Genomic DNA, 14,720 nt, shown 5'->3' on the forward strand with positions numbered 1-14,720 from the left:
GGGACACTCATACTTAGTCACTCCTTGGTTGGTATACGATGAATGGGTTAAGCAACCTTGGCGCGGTTACTCCAAAGATGGCTGGGTATTTCTTTAAAGACAATTCCCGCGTTTTTATTTCTCTTGTGTCGCGGGGACTTTTACAAACATACAAACAACGGACACAAAGTACAACTAGACCCGAAACAATTATTTGTGGATCGCACGAATAATTGTTACGTGTGGGAATCGAACCCACGTTCCCCCGACGCAATGGTAGCGGCGTGGCGACCTAAACCACTGCGCCACGGAGGCAGTCAGTATTGGTGATATTAGTTTTTTTTATATAGATTGAATAATGTTATATAAATATTGAATTGCAATGACTTTTGATATTTAATACTTATGTAATATTATATTAGTATAGATTAGTTGTAGACTAGTGAATGCATTTTGTGAACTAGATTTCTGAATAACAAAAAAAAATGAAAACTATCTGGGGGCACGGAAGTGCCCCCGCAAGTCGAGCAAAAAAAAGCGGCACGGCCGTACCATCCTTTTCTCGAAGCAATTCGGGCTATTTTCGACCCCCCTATAATGTCGTTGTGGATGAAACAAGAAGCCTGAATTTTCAGCAACTAATTTTTCATTGTATAAACACGGTATATTTTAAATTTCAGTCAATTTGAACCAGTAGTTTAAAAATGACAACTTGTTAAAATTTTGAATTTTGTCACTCACTGATTCACTGACTCACTGACTCACCGATCATCAAAAGTCTAAGGTACTTCTAGCAGACTTAGAAGCTTAAAATTTAGAATGCAAATAGGGTTTAGTGTCTTAATCATGGGAAAAATTCAATATTTTCTAATTTCGGTCTAGTTTTCTAAATATACTAACTGCAACATTAACTTTGTAATCCCATATAAATGTATAAGATTACAAGATTACATTTGCAGTTAAGAATCATTATTACTGTAGAAAATAATAAATAATAGGTGTAGATAGGTACATACTATATGAGGCATAACGGGAGGGGATATAAGGTGGGTAAGAGTGTTTAGCCCATGAAACTGAAAAACATTCCCATGGGAAAATATGTTGAATTATAAGAAAAAACGTCTTTCCATACAAATTGGACTTATGTTCGTTCTACAAAAAGAAGTGAGATGCCACCAAAAACATTCTGTAAAAACTTCAAGTCTCGCAGCTCAGTATTTCTGGCGTAAAAAGGGGTGAGATCTATATAATACCAAGTCGATTAATCTATTCCGTCTCTACTTAAAGGACCTTCTGTCTTAAGTTATTACATAAGTTATTATCATGCCAATATTAAAAATATTTTACGTTTAAAACAAATAGATCGACTTGGTCATCGCATGAAAACACAAATTCGCCATTAAAATTTCAGGAGCATTAACTTCTCGTCGTGCTGTGCGATGGCCAGGTCGGTCTATTTGTTTTAAACGTAAAATATTTTTAATATTGGCATGATAATAACTTATGTAATAACTTAAGACAGAAGGTCCTTTAAGTAGAGACGGAATAGATTAATCGACTTGGTATTATATAGATCTCACCCCTTTTTACGCCAGAAATACTGAGCTGCGAGACTTGAAGTTTTTACAGAACGTTTTTGGTGGCATAAGGTTTTTTACGTATGTTATAAAACGTGCATACATAAAATCACGCTTATCTATATCTATACTAATATTATAAAGCTGAAAAGTTTGTTTGTTTGTTTGTTTGTTTGAACGCGCTAATCTCAGGAATGACTACTGCGAATTGAAAAAATATTTTACTGTGGATAGCCTATTTATTGAGGAAGGCTATAGAGGTACGCTATATATCATCAGGCTATGACCATAAGAGCTGAGTACCAGTAAAAAATGTTACGAAAATCGTGAAAATTTTACCCATTCTCTCTTATGCGACGCAAGCGAAGTTGCGCGGGTCAGTACTTTCCTATAAGGGGTAGGCAGAGACCAAAGAATGGCACTTGTTACGATTCTTGCAAACTTCTCTTGCTTCATTCATATCCATTTCTTTCCCATTGGCCTGTGCTTACCTCTATGGGGAAAGGCGTGATATTATATTGTGTGTAGGTATGTAGATATGTATGTATGATAACAAAATCTCGCAAAGTTGAAATACGCTTAAGAACAAATCTAAGCACTTATAACTATTGTATGCTACAAGATAATAGACCCCAGTGTTTGTTTGTTTGTCGTATGGTTAGTGGTCAACCTAGTGTCAAAGTTTTTCAAGCCGCCAGAGAGGCCTTTGATATGACTTAACGACTGTTATCTTAATAGACAACAGCTGGGACCGACTTTATACATGCCCTCTGAAGCACAGAGACGCCAAGTTCAAATACTACTATGCGGTCACCCATCTATGGAATGACCGCGCCGAGGTTTGCTTAACCCACAGATCGTTTACCGACCGGTGAGCGCAGCTGGCTATGCTGCGATAGTGATAGTTTGCCGAGCGGTGAATGCAACTAGTTATGCATATTTTGGAACAATCGAAATTGTGTAATTCATATATCTATTATCTACATTGATACAGACTTATAAAAAAGTGAAAGTACGTCTGTCTGCTTGATTTTTTTCAATATAGAGTACTCGTAGACAATGTGAAAGTTTTTTAGGTCACAAAATATTTCATTAGTTTTGATTTCAAATAATAGAGAGCCTTTAAGCTTCTGATTACTGTTAACGACTGTCAAAGATCTTTGGCTTCAAGAATCACAAATGAGTACACGGTTCATTAGTTTTCTTTCAGTGAGCTCGTTAGGTACCCAAATATCGAGCTATTTTGTGTAGAGAAAAGATTTTATTACAAGTTCATACATACTATAATGTGAAAAGACTTTTTCTTCGATCTAATATTATATCCCGGGAAAGGTCACTAGCTTCCGTTGCACATAAGCTTGGTTCTGCATTGGTCTGGGTGAAAAGCTGATCAGATTTTCATACAAAATTTCTCGATAGTTAACAGCAGTGATAGCCAAGTGGTATAAGTTGACACCTCCCACGCAAGTGGTCTCAGGTTCGAACCCGAGGCAACACCAATGACTTTTCGAAGTTATGTGTGTATAAGAAATAATTATCACATGCTCCAACGGTGAAGGAAAACATCGTGAGGAATCCTTGCATGCTGAAAATTTATTTAATACATTTATTGAGGGCATGCAAAGTCCCCAACCCGCACTTGGTCAGCGTGGTGGACTCAAGGCCTAACCTCTCCCTCAATAAGGAGAGGAGACCCTTTCCCAGCAGTAAGACATTAAAGGGTTAAAAAAATAGCACATCATTTCAAAGGCTATGATGATCTGAAGAGAATTTTTGTAAAAGTATTTTAAATGATAATTTTTAAAACCTAACAGTAATTCACTAAAGTTTATAAAATACCAATTGTAGTTTGCGGAAACCGAAGATTAAAAAAGCAGTTGTTGTTGTTTGTTGTACGGTTAATGGTCAACCTAGTGTCAAAGTTGTTCAAGCCGCCCGAGAGGCCTTTGACATGGCTTGAAAAGCAGTAAAATCTAAGGTTTTAGGCAAAATAGCATTTAACACGGGCTAAAGCAAGCCTAGTCTAGTGACACCATAAAACTAGTGAAACAGGTTGGTTTATCATAAACTAGCTGACCCGCGCAACTTCGCTTGCGTCACATAAGAGAGAATGGGTCATAATTTTCCCCGTTTTTGTTACATTTTTAACTGGTACTCTGTTCCTATTGGTAGTAGCGTGATGATATATAGCCTATAACCTTCCTCGACAAATGGACTATCTAACACTGAAAGAATTTGTCAAATCGGACAAGTAGTTCCTGAGATTAGCGCGTTCAAACAAACAAACAAATAATCTTTTCAGCTTTATATTATTAAGTATAGATTAGTATAGATATCCCGGGAAACGTCACTAGCAAATTTTCCGTTGCGCATAAGCTTGGTTCTTCATTGGCCTGGGCTAAAAGCGTTGATCAGATTTTTATACAAAATTTCTCGATAGGTTGCTGATAGTCGATAGTGGTAGACTCGCGGAAACCGGCGCTTGTTTATGAATTCATTAGTTAGCCAATAACTGTGTAAACTAAATCTATCCTATTTATTACATAAGGCCTGGTGGCCGCATTTACAAGGACATAAGCACTTTCTATTCAGTTACAACATAGAAACACTCCTTGCAGTGTTTTAGGACCGTACTACTGATAAACGTGGTCTGTGCAATCATTTGTACGTTTAGACACTAGGAAATATCGATAGCTCCTAAGTATACAGAGTCATCTAACAAATTTAGGTTTTTTATTATTTTTATATAAACTTACCTACATTATAAACCATGATCTTAATGTTAGTGTTGTTTTTTTTTATAAAAGAACAATAATTACCGAATACCGATTTTATATTGTTGCCCTTCTCCAAAATGTCATAGCCTGATGGCATAGAGCTTATAGCTTTCCACAATAAAAAGACTATTTAACACAAAAAAAAAATTCTATTCGGACTAGTCGAATTTCAGAACAAGCAAAGTTTTAGCTTTATACAATATTTTTTTCCTAAACACTACTCTATTAAGAATAAACTAAAAGTGAATTCGCTCTTATTCCCTGCCTCATTTGGAAAAAGACCCCTTCCAAGCCGTATAATTATTGTAAAAAAGTTCTTTTTTTTTTACTATTGTCAAAAAAAATGAAGAATACACTTTTTGACTCATTAAGAACGAAATGATGCAACCTCGCATGTCCATGAGTTATTTAGAACAGTTCTTGAACGTGTGCAAAGTCCCCAACCCGCACTTGGCCAGCGTGCTGGACTTAATGCCTAACCACTCCCTCATTACGGGAGGAGACACTTGCCCAGCAGTGGAACAGTAATGGATTAAATTTATTATTATTTATTATAAGAAACCTTCGGCCTATACTTAACAGTAGGTAGAAATGGTCTGAATAGACAAATAGACGAATAGTTAGAAACCTTTGCTAAATATCCTTTCCATCTTCCACAGCAAAATGTCGGGAGTCGGAGACATAGATGTGGAGACGCTGCCTGATCGTATCGCGGACTCCTTCGCCGGGATGAAGGTCCTCATCACTGGAGGAACTGGCTTCATGGGGAAGGTCCTCGTGGAGAAGCTGCTCAGGTAAGTGCAGGGTCTTCTGGAGAAGCTATGAAGAGTTACCCTCTTATTCATAAAAATATATGAAGTTATGAAAGGCTTATAAAGAGTTTTGTTTCTTTAACTCCTTAGCGAAAAGAAAAAGAGAAGACATGTTTTAGTAGTGTTTTAACTAAAATAGGTTTCTAGTGTGTTTATTAATAAAAGGGTTAGTCTACAGGCATTAGTAGGGTAGATTTATGTTGAGGTTTTGTTCCAATGTCGAATAAGGACTAGTGAGTTCTTTAGCTATTTGTGAAATATGTGTTGAGTTTGATGTCAATTATATTATGATCTTGTACCTACGTTTCTAAAATATTGTTCTCAAATCTTATGTAGCAAAATAGTACACGACGATCAGAAAGAAAAAATATGTAGCTTTCATAAGCCAAAATTCATATTTGTTTTGTTACCTATGTAAGGTGGAATAATGGTATATGGCTATATTTGACCTACCATATTTGAACATTTTGTTAAGAATTCACTTTAGAAATTCAAGAAGACTTTTAAAATTGTGTATACCTCTCTTACAGGAAATGTCCAGACATAGATCAGATCTATCTGCTAGTCAGATCCAAGAAGGGAAAGAACCCACGACAGAGGCTCGAAGAAATCTTCAATGGACCGGTGAGTTTTCATCCCAATTAATCTATATATAATATCCATTCTCTTACGGCGAAAAAAGAAAAAAAAGATTTATGAATTACTAGCTTTTACCCGCGACTGCGTCTGCCCTGAATATTCCCATGGGAATGCGTCATTTTCCCGGGGTAAAAAGTAGCCTATGTCCTTTCTCGGGTATCAAAATATCTCCATACCAAATTTCATGCAAATTGGATCAGTAGTTTAGGCGTGATTGAGTAACAGACAGACAGACAGACAAAGTTACTCTCACATTTATAATATTAGTATAGATTTACTTATTAAAAGTCGGTTGTTAGGCGATATGAAGTTTGCCAGGTCAGCTAGTAGCTATAGAACTCAGGGCCTTACCTCTCCCTCCTTCGGGAGGAGAAATTTCTTTCAAAGTCACAAAATTATATTCTCGGCTCGTGTAACATGTTTTAAGCATCATATTGTCCAAAATTATTTGATTACATTGACAAATAAAAGTATCGTAAAATTTTTTACCTGCGCCGAAAATAATTTGTACGGCTGACCTTAAAGGTCATTGACTTTGTAGTTATTTACAATTGCTGAGTTATAATTACATTGGTAATTAATAAAAACAGTGTATAATTAGAAGTGGCGCAGTGGTTTAGGTCGCCACGCCGATACCATTGCGTCGGGAGGTCGTGGGTTCGATTCCCACACGGAGCAATAATTTGTGCGATCCACAAATAATTGTTTCGGGTCTGGATGTTATTTGTGTCCGTTGTTTGTATGTTTGTAAAAGTCCCCGCGACTTCGTTTTCGGTTATCACATATACCACTAATTATTTTGCAAAATCTTAAAATTTCTTATCCTAACTAGGAATCGAATCCTTGCCCTCACATTAGTGGTCACTAGACCATAGTAATGATGATGTTCAAACATTGAGTAAAAAGGATGTGAAATAAATTCCACGTTCACGCTTGACTGCTTTTGTTTGTACATAGTTTTGTAAGGCATTGCTTTGTTTTTAATATTAGGTCGGGGAAAAAGTCTTTTCGCATTACAGTATGTATGAACTTGTAATAAAATCTTTTCTCTACACAAAAAAGCTAGATATTTGGGTACCTCACGAGCTCTCTGAAAGAAACCTAATGAACCGTGTACTCATTTGTGATTCTTGAAACCAAAGTGATTTTATTACAAGTTCATACATACTATAATGCGTAAAGACTCTTTTACCCATCTAATAATATGGGTATGTGACTTATTTCGTATGGTATACTGTTATTAATTTATAACTAGCTGTACCGCGCGGCTTTGCTCGCATACAAATTTTCATCCTTTATTTGAACAGCTAATTTAGAACTAACTGACCCGCGCAACTTCGCTTCTGTCACCAAAGAGAGAATGGGTCATAACTTGCCCCGTTTTTGTAACATTTTTCGTTGCTTCTCCGCTCTTAATGACCGTAGCGTGATGTAATATAGCCTAGCCTTCCTCGATAGTGGACTATCTAACACTGAAAGATTTTTTTAAATCGGACCAGTAATTCCTGAGATAAGCGCGTTCAAACAAACAAATAAACACTCCAGCTTTATAATATTAGTATAGATGAATAATGAATTGACTTCCTCCATGACGCAGTGGTTAAGGTGGTCGCTACGACACTACCGTTGCTTCCGGTCGTGGGTTCGATTCCTACAAGGGATAATTATTCGTGCGATCCACAAATAGTTGTTTCGGGTCTGGTTGTACTTTGTGTCCGTTGTTTGTATGTTTGTAAAAGTCCCCGCACATAAGAGCAATTCTTATTGCGGGAGTTGACTTTTTTTAAGAAAAAATAATAATATTATAGCCTTAAATACAAGCAAAACACGACTAGTAACAGAATTTTTCCACCTGTCCCTTAGTAAAACTGTCGTAACAAGTTCAAACATTGCGTAAACGTTGACAACACTTGCACACACCCATTGAGAATCGGCCCCTCCGTTTCTGAGAATAACATGACCAAACATACGAATATTTCCTTTTATGTTGTGTTAGTATAAGACTGGTTTGTCAAGAGATATTGGTTCGAAATATCTTTATAAGCTCCTTATGTACGTATGATCAGAGACTATACAAATCTAATATATAAAATTCTCGCGTCACAGTTTTCGTTGCCATACTCCTCCGAATCGGCTTGGCCGATTCTCATGAAATTTTGTAAGCATATTGAGTAGTATTGAAAATCGGCCAACATCTATTTTTCATACCCATAAGTGACACTATTTTTTTTTTTATTTATATGGCAAAGCAACGTTTGCCGGGTTAGCTAGTAATCTATATAAATAAAATTGTATCACCGAAACGCGCATAACTTTCGAATAACTGAACTATATTTGATGATTATTTTTTCAATATCTTTGTAACTCTCGGGACATGGTTTGTATGGGATCAAAATTCTAAAAGGAATGGAATAGAATATAATTAAATGGGGATGAAATAGTACTAAACGCGAAATAGTAATAAATAAGCATCATTAGACAACTCACACACGGTCATTTGATTCCAAACTAAGCGGAGCTTGTACTGTAACCAAATAACTGATAAACATACTTATATACTTCTAAATACTTACATATATAGACAAATAAATGATAAAAAATGAGTATGAGTACTAACCTTCACCTACTTTAAATAAAAATTCAGAGCATTAAAAACATATGTATGTATGCTCCAAATGATTCTAATTATAAAGATAATTGCAACAATTTTATAATTGCATTATTGCTGTAATTTTTATAATTAGCAGGAATTGCAAATTATTTTACATTCAAAACCGTTTACTGACCACCAAAAGGATTTCAAGTTCAAGGGGAATTTGTATTTAAGTTTAATTCTTCTTCACTAAATATAAAGCCAAGTCGCTTCCCGCGTCTGTCTCTATGTCTGTATGTATGTATGCTTAGATCTTTAAAACTACGCAACGGATTTTGATGCGGTTTTTTAAAAGATAAGGTTTTTCAAGAGGTTGTTTTATGTCTAAAAGTTTCTAGGGTTCTTTGTAAAATAACTGTTTATACCGGGTGAAGCCGGGGCGGGCTTACCCTGGACTTTGTTAATGGTGTCGAAGTGTGCATAACCCCCGGGTACACTATCTCCTTCACTCTCATATTCCGGTGGGACGGATATCCGACACGACCAGGGAGAGGTCAAACGCAGGACCAATTGCTTCACGTTCTCTCCGAGACGCTAGTTTTCGACCACAAATTCCTAACTCCGGGCAATCACTGAAAAATTCTTAACAAAAAATCTACGAAACAAAATTTTTGTCCTGACGAACTTGAAATTACATTTTCAACAATATAATTTTAAATGAACCACATTTTACGATTTCATTAAACGTTTTTTATTAATCCATTCAACTACCTAATTCTTCAACCATCGCTAATAAACGTTATTCCTTCCAGCTGTTCGAGAAAGTCCGTACCCTCCGTGGTGGGGTAGAGCCTCTCTTGCAGAAGGTCACCATCATCGGAGGAGACGTGGCTGAGCCTGACCTCGCCCTGAGCGCCGAAGACAGGCAGTTGATCTGCAATAATATGCATATTATTGTACATGCTGCTGCTACTATTAGGTAAGGCTTTTATTGACTAGCATATATATTGCGCCATAAAACTGTATCTTAGGCTAGATCTTCACATCTTCGTTTCGGCATCAAATGTGTCGATGAGTATTCGGAAAAAAATGCCGCTGACACGGCACCGAAGACAAAAACCGTCCGACTGCTCCATAAAATTATTAAACTTAGTTTACTCATGGCGATCGGTTTTAAAGTAACTACTTCGGAACTACCCTCTTGGCATTCAATTCGGCACTAGCCAAAACCTTTATAAGGTTGTCTCTGGTCGGAATTTTCGTTCAACAAACAGAGGTTCATTTATTTCACCTGATACAATAAGTAAATAGTTACTAAATAAATGTCTAATACACTAAAAACCGTACTATTCTTGTTTTAGAATATTTTGTTTTGAAATCAGTTTTTTGTAAGAATTAAACTTAAAGATGTCTCTCGTATTAGAGATATTATGATCGTAATAAAAAAACGAGTACTAAATACTAGAACAATTATGCATTTGTTATTCCAGGTTCGACGAAGAGCTGAAGAAAGCTGTTCTGCTGAACGTAAGAGGCACCAAGCTGATGGTGGAACTCGCTAAACAGTGCAAGAATTTGAAGGTACGTAGAGTTTTTCTTTAATAACGGTATTAGATTTTATTGCCTCTATCACACGTCCTTTATGGACGACTTCAAAGAAAGGAGAAATAAATAACTCTTAGAAGTGCGTCCACTTCCACGTGAATTCCACGTCCAATAAATGGGATTTGAACTCAGGTCTGTACTGTCCAATGCTTAACTACTTTTCCGTTTACCACGGTCAAATCTTACGAATTTTTATAAAAGATCATTTTTCAATCTTTCTGAAACTATATATTTTCTCATTTTCTATTGCAGCTGTTCATCCACATCTCGACATCCTACTGCCACCTCCACGAGAAACTCCTGGAGGAGAAGCCGTACCCCCCTCCCGCAGACCCCCACCAGATCATACAGACCATGGAGTGGATGGACGAGGATGCTGTCGCCGCCGTGACTCCCAAGTAAGCACCATCAATTTCATAATTGTTTGAAAAAGATTTTTCTGGACGCTTGTTGCTTACTGTCTTTTTCCGGGCTGAACCACAAGTTTAGTCTAGTAACCTTACAGATATGGGAATCAATAAAATTATCTTTTTTTTGTGTCGCAATGATACTGAATAAATACGGGTCGAAACAAAATGTAACGAACATTCTTAGGGGATTTTTTTTAATTAGAATAAGGCACAAATCTTTGTGAGTTTTAGGACACCTAAAAAGATTGCTCGCAGTAAAAAGTATTTTGATGTCGCTCGAGACCATTTTACCAAAGTCATTCACATTTACCACAATGCGGCTATACACGTGCCGGTAAATCAAGACAAATTAAAAAATATCTCATACTGTCATGTTGTTTTCTATAATCTTTGACAGTCGTTAACAGTAGTCAGAAGCTTGAAAGACAGTAACTGGATTGTGAAGGACCGATAGACAGTCGCTTCATGTAAAATACTAGTATTCAGCTGCATCCGGTGAGACTGGAAGCCGACTCCAACATAGTTAGAAGAAAGACTAAGTTGATACGAGAGTTAGAAGTAATTTAACAATGTATCTTGCAGGTTATTGGACAAGCTGCCGAACTCATATGCGTTCACAAAGGCTCTCGGCGAAGCGCTGGTGGTGGAAGCCATGGACCACATCCCAGCCATGGTGCTGCGTCCTTCTATTGGTAAGTTGAAGAATACTTTTCTTTACGAACTCACTTGACGTTTCGATCAGGATTCAACGGTGATTGGTCGCCTTGCCATAAGATCTCCAGTACCTCGTACTTAGATACAAATTAATATATTTGCATGTATTTGACGTATATAAGTATGTTGTTGTTATCAAATATCAGGTCCTTGTTTGCTTGTTTAGATGATTCAGAATCAACTACGTACCTAAAAGTTCTACAAAACGCCGCTAGATGGCACTGTTCTACATTTATGTTCCTACTAATATTTAACTATTTTGCAGTGATTCCAATCTGGCAAGAACCTGTTCCTGGATGGACTGACAATATCAACGGACCTGTAGGCCTACTTATTGGTAAGTTTTAAAAATTAATAATGAGTGCTTATGATATGAGTTATGCGCGCATAAAATTGTATTGGTTAAATAAAACGCATATATTATCGCGACTTAATTAAAGTAAGGAATTCAGTGATTCCATAATTGTTAAGTATGTGAAATTTCGGATTCAAATCCCGGTTTAAGCCAAAAAGTAACTCCTGAGTTTTCGTTGAGAAATTTTCAGGGACTTCCTGGAATCTGGTAAAAGGGGGTAGTAGACCCGTTGATAACATAAAACCATAGGTTCTTCGCCGGACCTCTCACTTAGTGGATATCGTAACACTGTGCTATAAGAGTAATGGAACTTGTGTATTGTGCCTAGACACCATAAACAAAGTTCTGCACTGTACCTCGATTCTGTACCACTACCGACAACCGGCTAGCTATCGAAATTTTGACATTTAGCATGTACTGCCAAAAAAGTTTCTGCGACGCCCGTCAGATCTGATCAGATTTTCATACAAAATTTCTTGATGGCAGGTCGGTTGTCGGTAGTCGATAGTAGTAGAGAATTGAGCTTCTGTTGGCTGGTTTTTATTAAACAGGTAGCCGTTGCAAGAATGGTAGTATAGTATATGGTTAGTTGTCAACCTAGTTAGTATATTATAATGTTTATCATCACGCTACAGGTGCTGGTAAGGGTGTAATCAGGACAATGTACTGCAAGAGCAACAGTTACGCCGACTATCTGCCTGTGGATGTGTTCATCAATGGAATCATGATTGTTGTGTGGAATTATTTGAAGAATGGGTAAGTGTAGTCTTTTGATTAGACTTTTAAATTATATGGAGTTAAGTTATGCGTAAATAATGGCCGATAAGTACGGTATTTTGGCTAAAAGTCTCCTAAAATCCTCTAACGTTCCCAATTTCGTTTCAATAAAATAACTTGATTCTTACTTCGAAAGAAGGACAACTTTAAGTAACTTGAAGAAGACCCTTGATTTTAAAAACTTAAAACTGACATTTGTTTTTAAAAAGTTTTTTTTTTACATAAACATACACCACTTGCAAATTTTCTAAAAATAAACTAAAATTCAGCTTATTCCTGAAAAGGGACAACACAGAAAACATTACAATTTTCATTTAAATTAGGATGTCTCGAAATTACATCGTGTGGACGCTATGTTATTAATTAAAATAAACGTTATATCCACAGAGACACAAAGTCCAATGTGATAAACTTCACTTCGTCGGCTGAGATCAAGGTGACGTGGTCCGAGATGATAGAGGCTGGCAGAGAAATCATCATGAACAGAGTACCACTTAATGGAGTAGTTTGGTATGTATATCTATACTAATATTATAAAGCTGAAGAGTTTGTTTGTTTGAACGCGCTAATCTCAGGAACTACTGGTCCGATTTGAAAACTTATTTCAGTGTTAGATAGCCCATTTACCGAGGAAGGCTATAGTGTATAAATCATCACGCTATGACCAATAGGAGCAGAGTACCAGTAAAAAATGTTACAAAACCGGGAAAATTTTGACCCATTCTCTCTTATGTGACGCAAGCGAAGTTGTGCGGGTCAGCTAGTTATCTATACTAATATATACTAATATTATAAAGCTGAAGAATTTGTTTGTTTGAACGCGCTAATCTCAGGAACTACTGGTCAGATTTGAAAAATTCTTTCAGTGTTAGATAGTCGATTTATCGAGGAAGGCTAAAGGCTATATATCATCACGCTACGACCAATAGGAGCAGAGTAATAGTAAAAAATGTAACAAAAACGGGGAAAATTATGACCCATTCTCTTTTATGTGACGCAAAGGAAGTTGTGCGGGTCTGCTAGTTTATTAAATAATCATATTTTGTTATTTACTTACAGGTATCCAGGAGGATCAATGAAGCACTCTCGCTTGTATCACAACATCTGCATGTTCTTTTTCCACTGGATCCCTGCCTTCATCATCGATACATTACTCTTCTGCCTAGGATATAAGCCTGTGTAAGTTTCAAATAATAACATATATATATATATATATATATGTATATAACGTATTGTAATATTACTAGCTTTCGTACGCGTGAAAAAAATTCCCGTAGTAATTTTTTCCTATGTGTGAATCTAGGTTAATTTCAGTTCAATCAGTCGAAAATTTAAGAAGATCTATACAATCTTTCACCGTTTTATTCGTATAGGAGTAGAATTTATCAAATTTCTTAGGAGATTCCTATGTCATAGTAACTTTACGCATGCAAAATTTCACCCAGATCGGTTCAAAAATGACAAAGTTCCATACCAACTTTCATCCCCTTTTTTATCCCTTTAGAGGTAGAATTGATCAAGATCCTTTCTTAGCGGATGCCTACGTCATAACATCTACCTGTATGCTAAATTTCAGCCAGATCCGTCCAGTGATTTGGGCTGTACGTTGATAGATCACTATGTCAGTCAGTCAATCACCTTTGAGTTATACTATGTATATGGATTATATGTATGTCATATTTAGATTAATGCAATTTTATAGTCCCTGCCGACACAAGAGCAATTTTTAATGCAGGTCGTCATTTAAAACAGTACAAACAAATTATATGTATGTTTGATTTCAGTCTCTGCCGCGTACAGCGCCGTATCACCAAAGGTTTCGAAGTATTCGAGTACTACACCAACAACCAGTGGGACTTCAAGTCAGACATCGCTCAGACAGTCCGCACACAACTCAATGCGAAAGAGAGAAGAGACTATAAGGTTGATGCTGTGGGTGAGTGAGATGGCAATACTTGAGTTTGCTTCTATTTTGCGTAAACATTTAAGTGAATAGTATTACGGTGAAATAAGGTGCCAATATATTACCTTCCGTCGGTCTAAAAAAGGCGCAAAAAGCAGTTTTTTTCCGAAATATTGAAATTGCGGTTGTAGGATTCCGTGCTTAGGAGAGCACGTAAAGCAGTCAGTCTTGGGCCTGGCTTTTTGTTGGAAGCTTCAGCATCACGATGTTGAGTTATAAGAGTAATGAAATAGTATTGTTTTCACGTGTTTACTGACTCTACAGCACATATTTAGAACAATAAATAAAGTTTTAGTCAAATCTGTAGCGGCCTTTGTATAGTGCACTCGCTTGGTTTTAATACAGTAATTTCTGTTTATTAGTTTAAACTGAAATTTTCGGCTACGACTACAAACTTAACTACACCCCTTGGGGTCAGAATTTATCTAAATCTTTTCTAAGCGGATGCCTACTAGATGTAGGCAGGCACCCTGCATGCCAAATTTCAGCCCGATCCGTCCAGTAGTTTCGCATAAACTA

General features: G+C 36.7%; 1 protein-coding gene across 1 annotated transcript in view; it reads left to right on the forward strand.

The window, feature by feature from the left end:
• LOC142984864 (putative fatty acyl-CoA reductase CG5065) overlaps positions 1-14,720 on the forward strand; it is a 35,845-nt gene that overhangs the window by 18,910 nt on the left and 2,215 nt on the right. Inside the window, exons 2-12 of the mRNA XM_076132722.1 lie at positions 4,993-5,127; positions 5,676-5,769; positions 9,190-9,356; positions 9,868-9,958; positions 10,235-10,380; positions 10,975-11,084; positions 11,372-11,443; positions 12,097-12,217; positions 12,626-12,748; positions 13,298-13,417; positions 14,023-14,174. Coding sequence (XP_075988837.1) covers positions 4,997-5,127; positions 5,676-5,769; positions 9,190-9,356; positions 9,868-9,958; positions 10,235-10,380; positions 10,975-11,084; positions 11,372-11,443; positions 12,097-12,217; positions 12,626-12,748; positions 13,298-13,417; positions 14,023-14,174 — 1,327 coding nt within the window. The 5' untranslated portion in view covers positions 4,993-4,996. The remainder of the gene's footprint in view (positions 1-4,992; positions 5,128-5,675; positions 5,770-9,189; positions 9,357-9,867; positions 9,959-10,234; positions 10,381-10,974; positions 11,085-11,371; positions 11,444-12,096; positions 12,218-12,625; positions 12,749-13,297; positions 13,418-14,022; positions 14,175-14,720) is intronic.

Source organism: Anticarsia gemmatalis, chromosome 28, assembly GCF_050436995.1.
Source record: "Anticarsia gemmatalis isolate Benzon Research Colony breed Stoneville strain chromosome 28, ilAntGemm2 primary, whole genome shotgun sequence".
In the NCBI taxonomy this organism is placed as follows: domain Eukaryota; kingdom Metazoa; phylum Arthropoda; class Insecta; order Lepidoptera; family Erebidae; genus Anticarsia; species Anticarsia gemmatalis.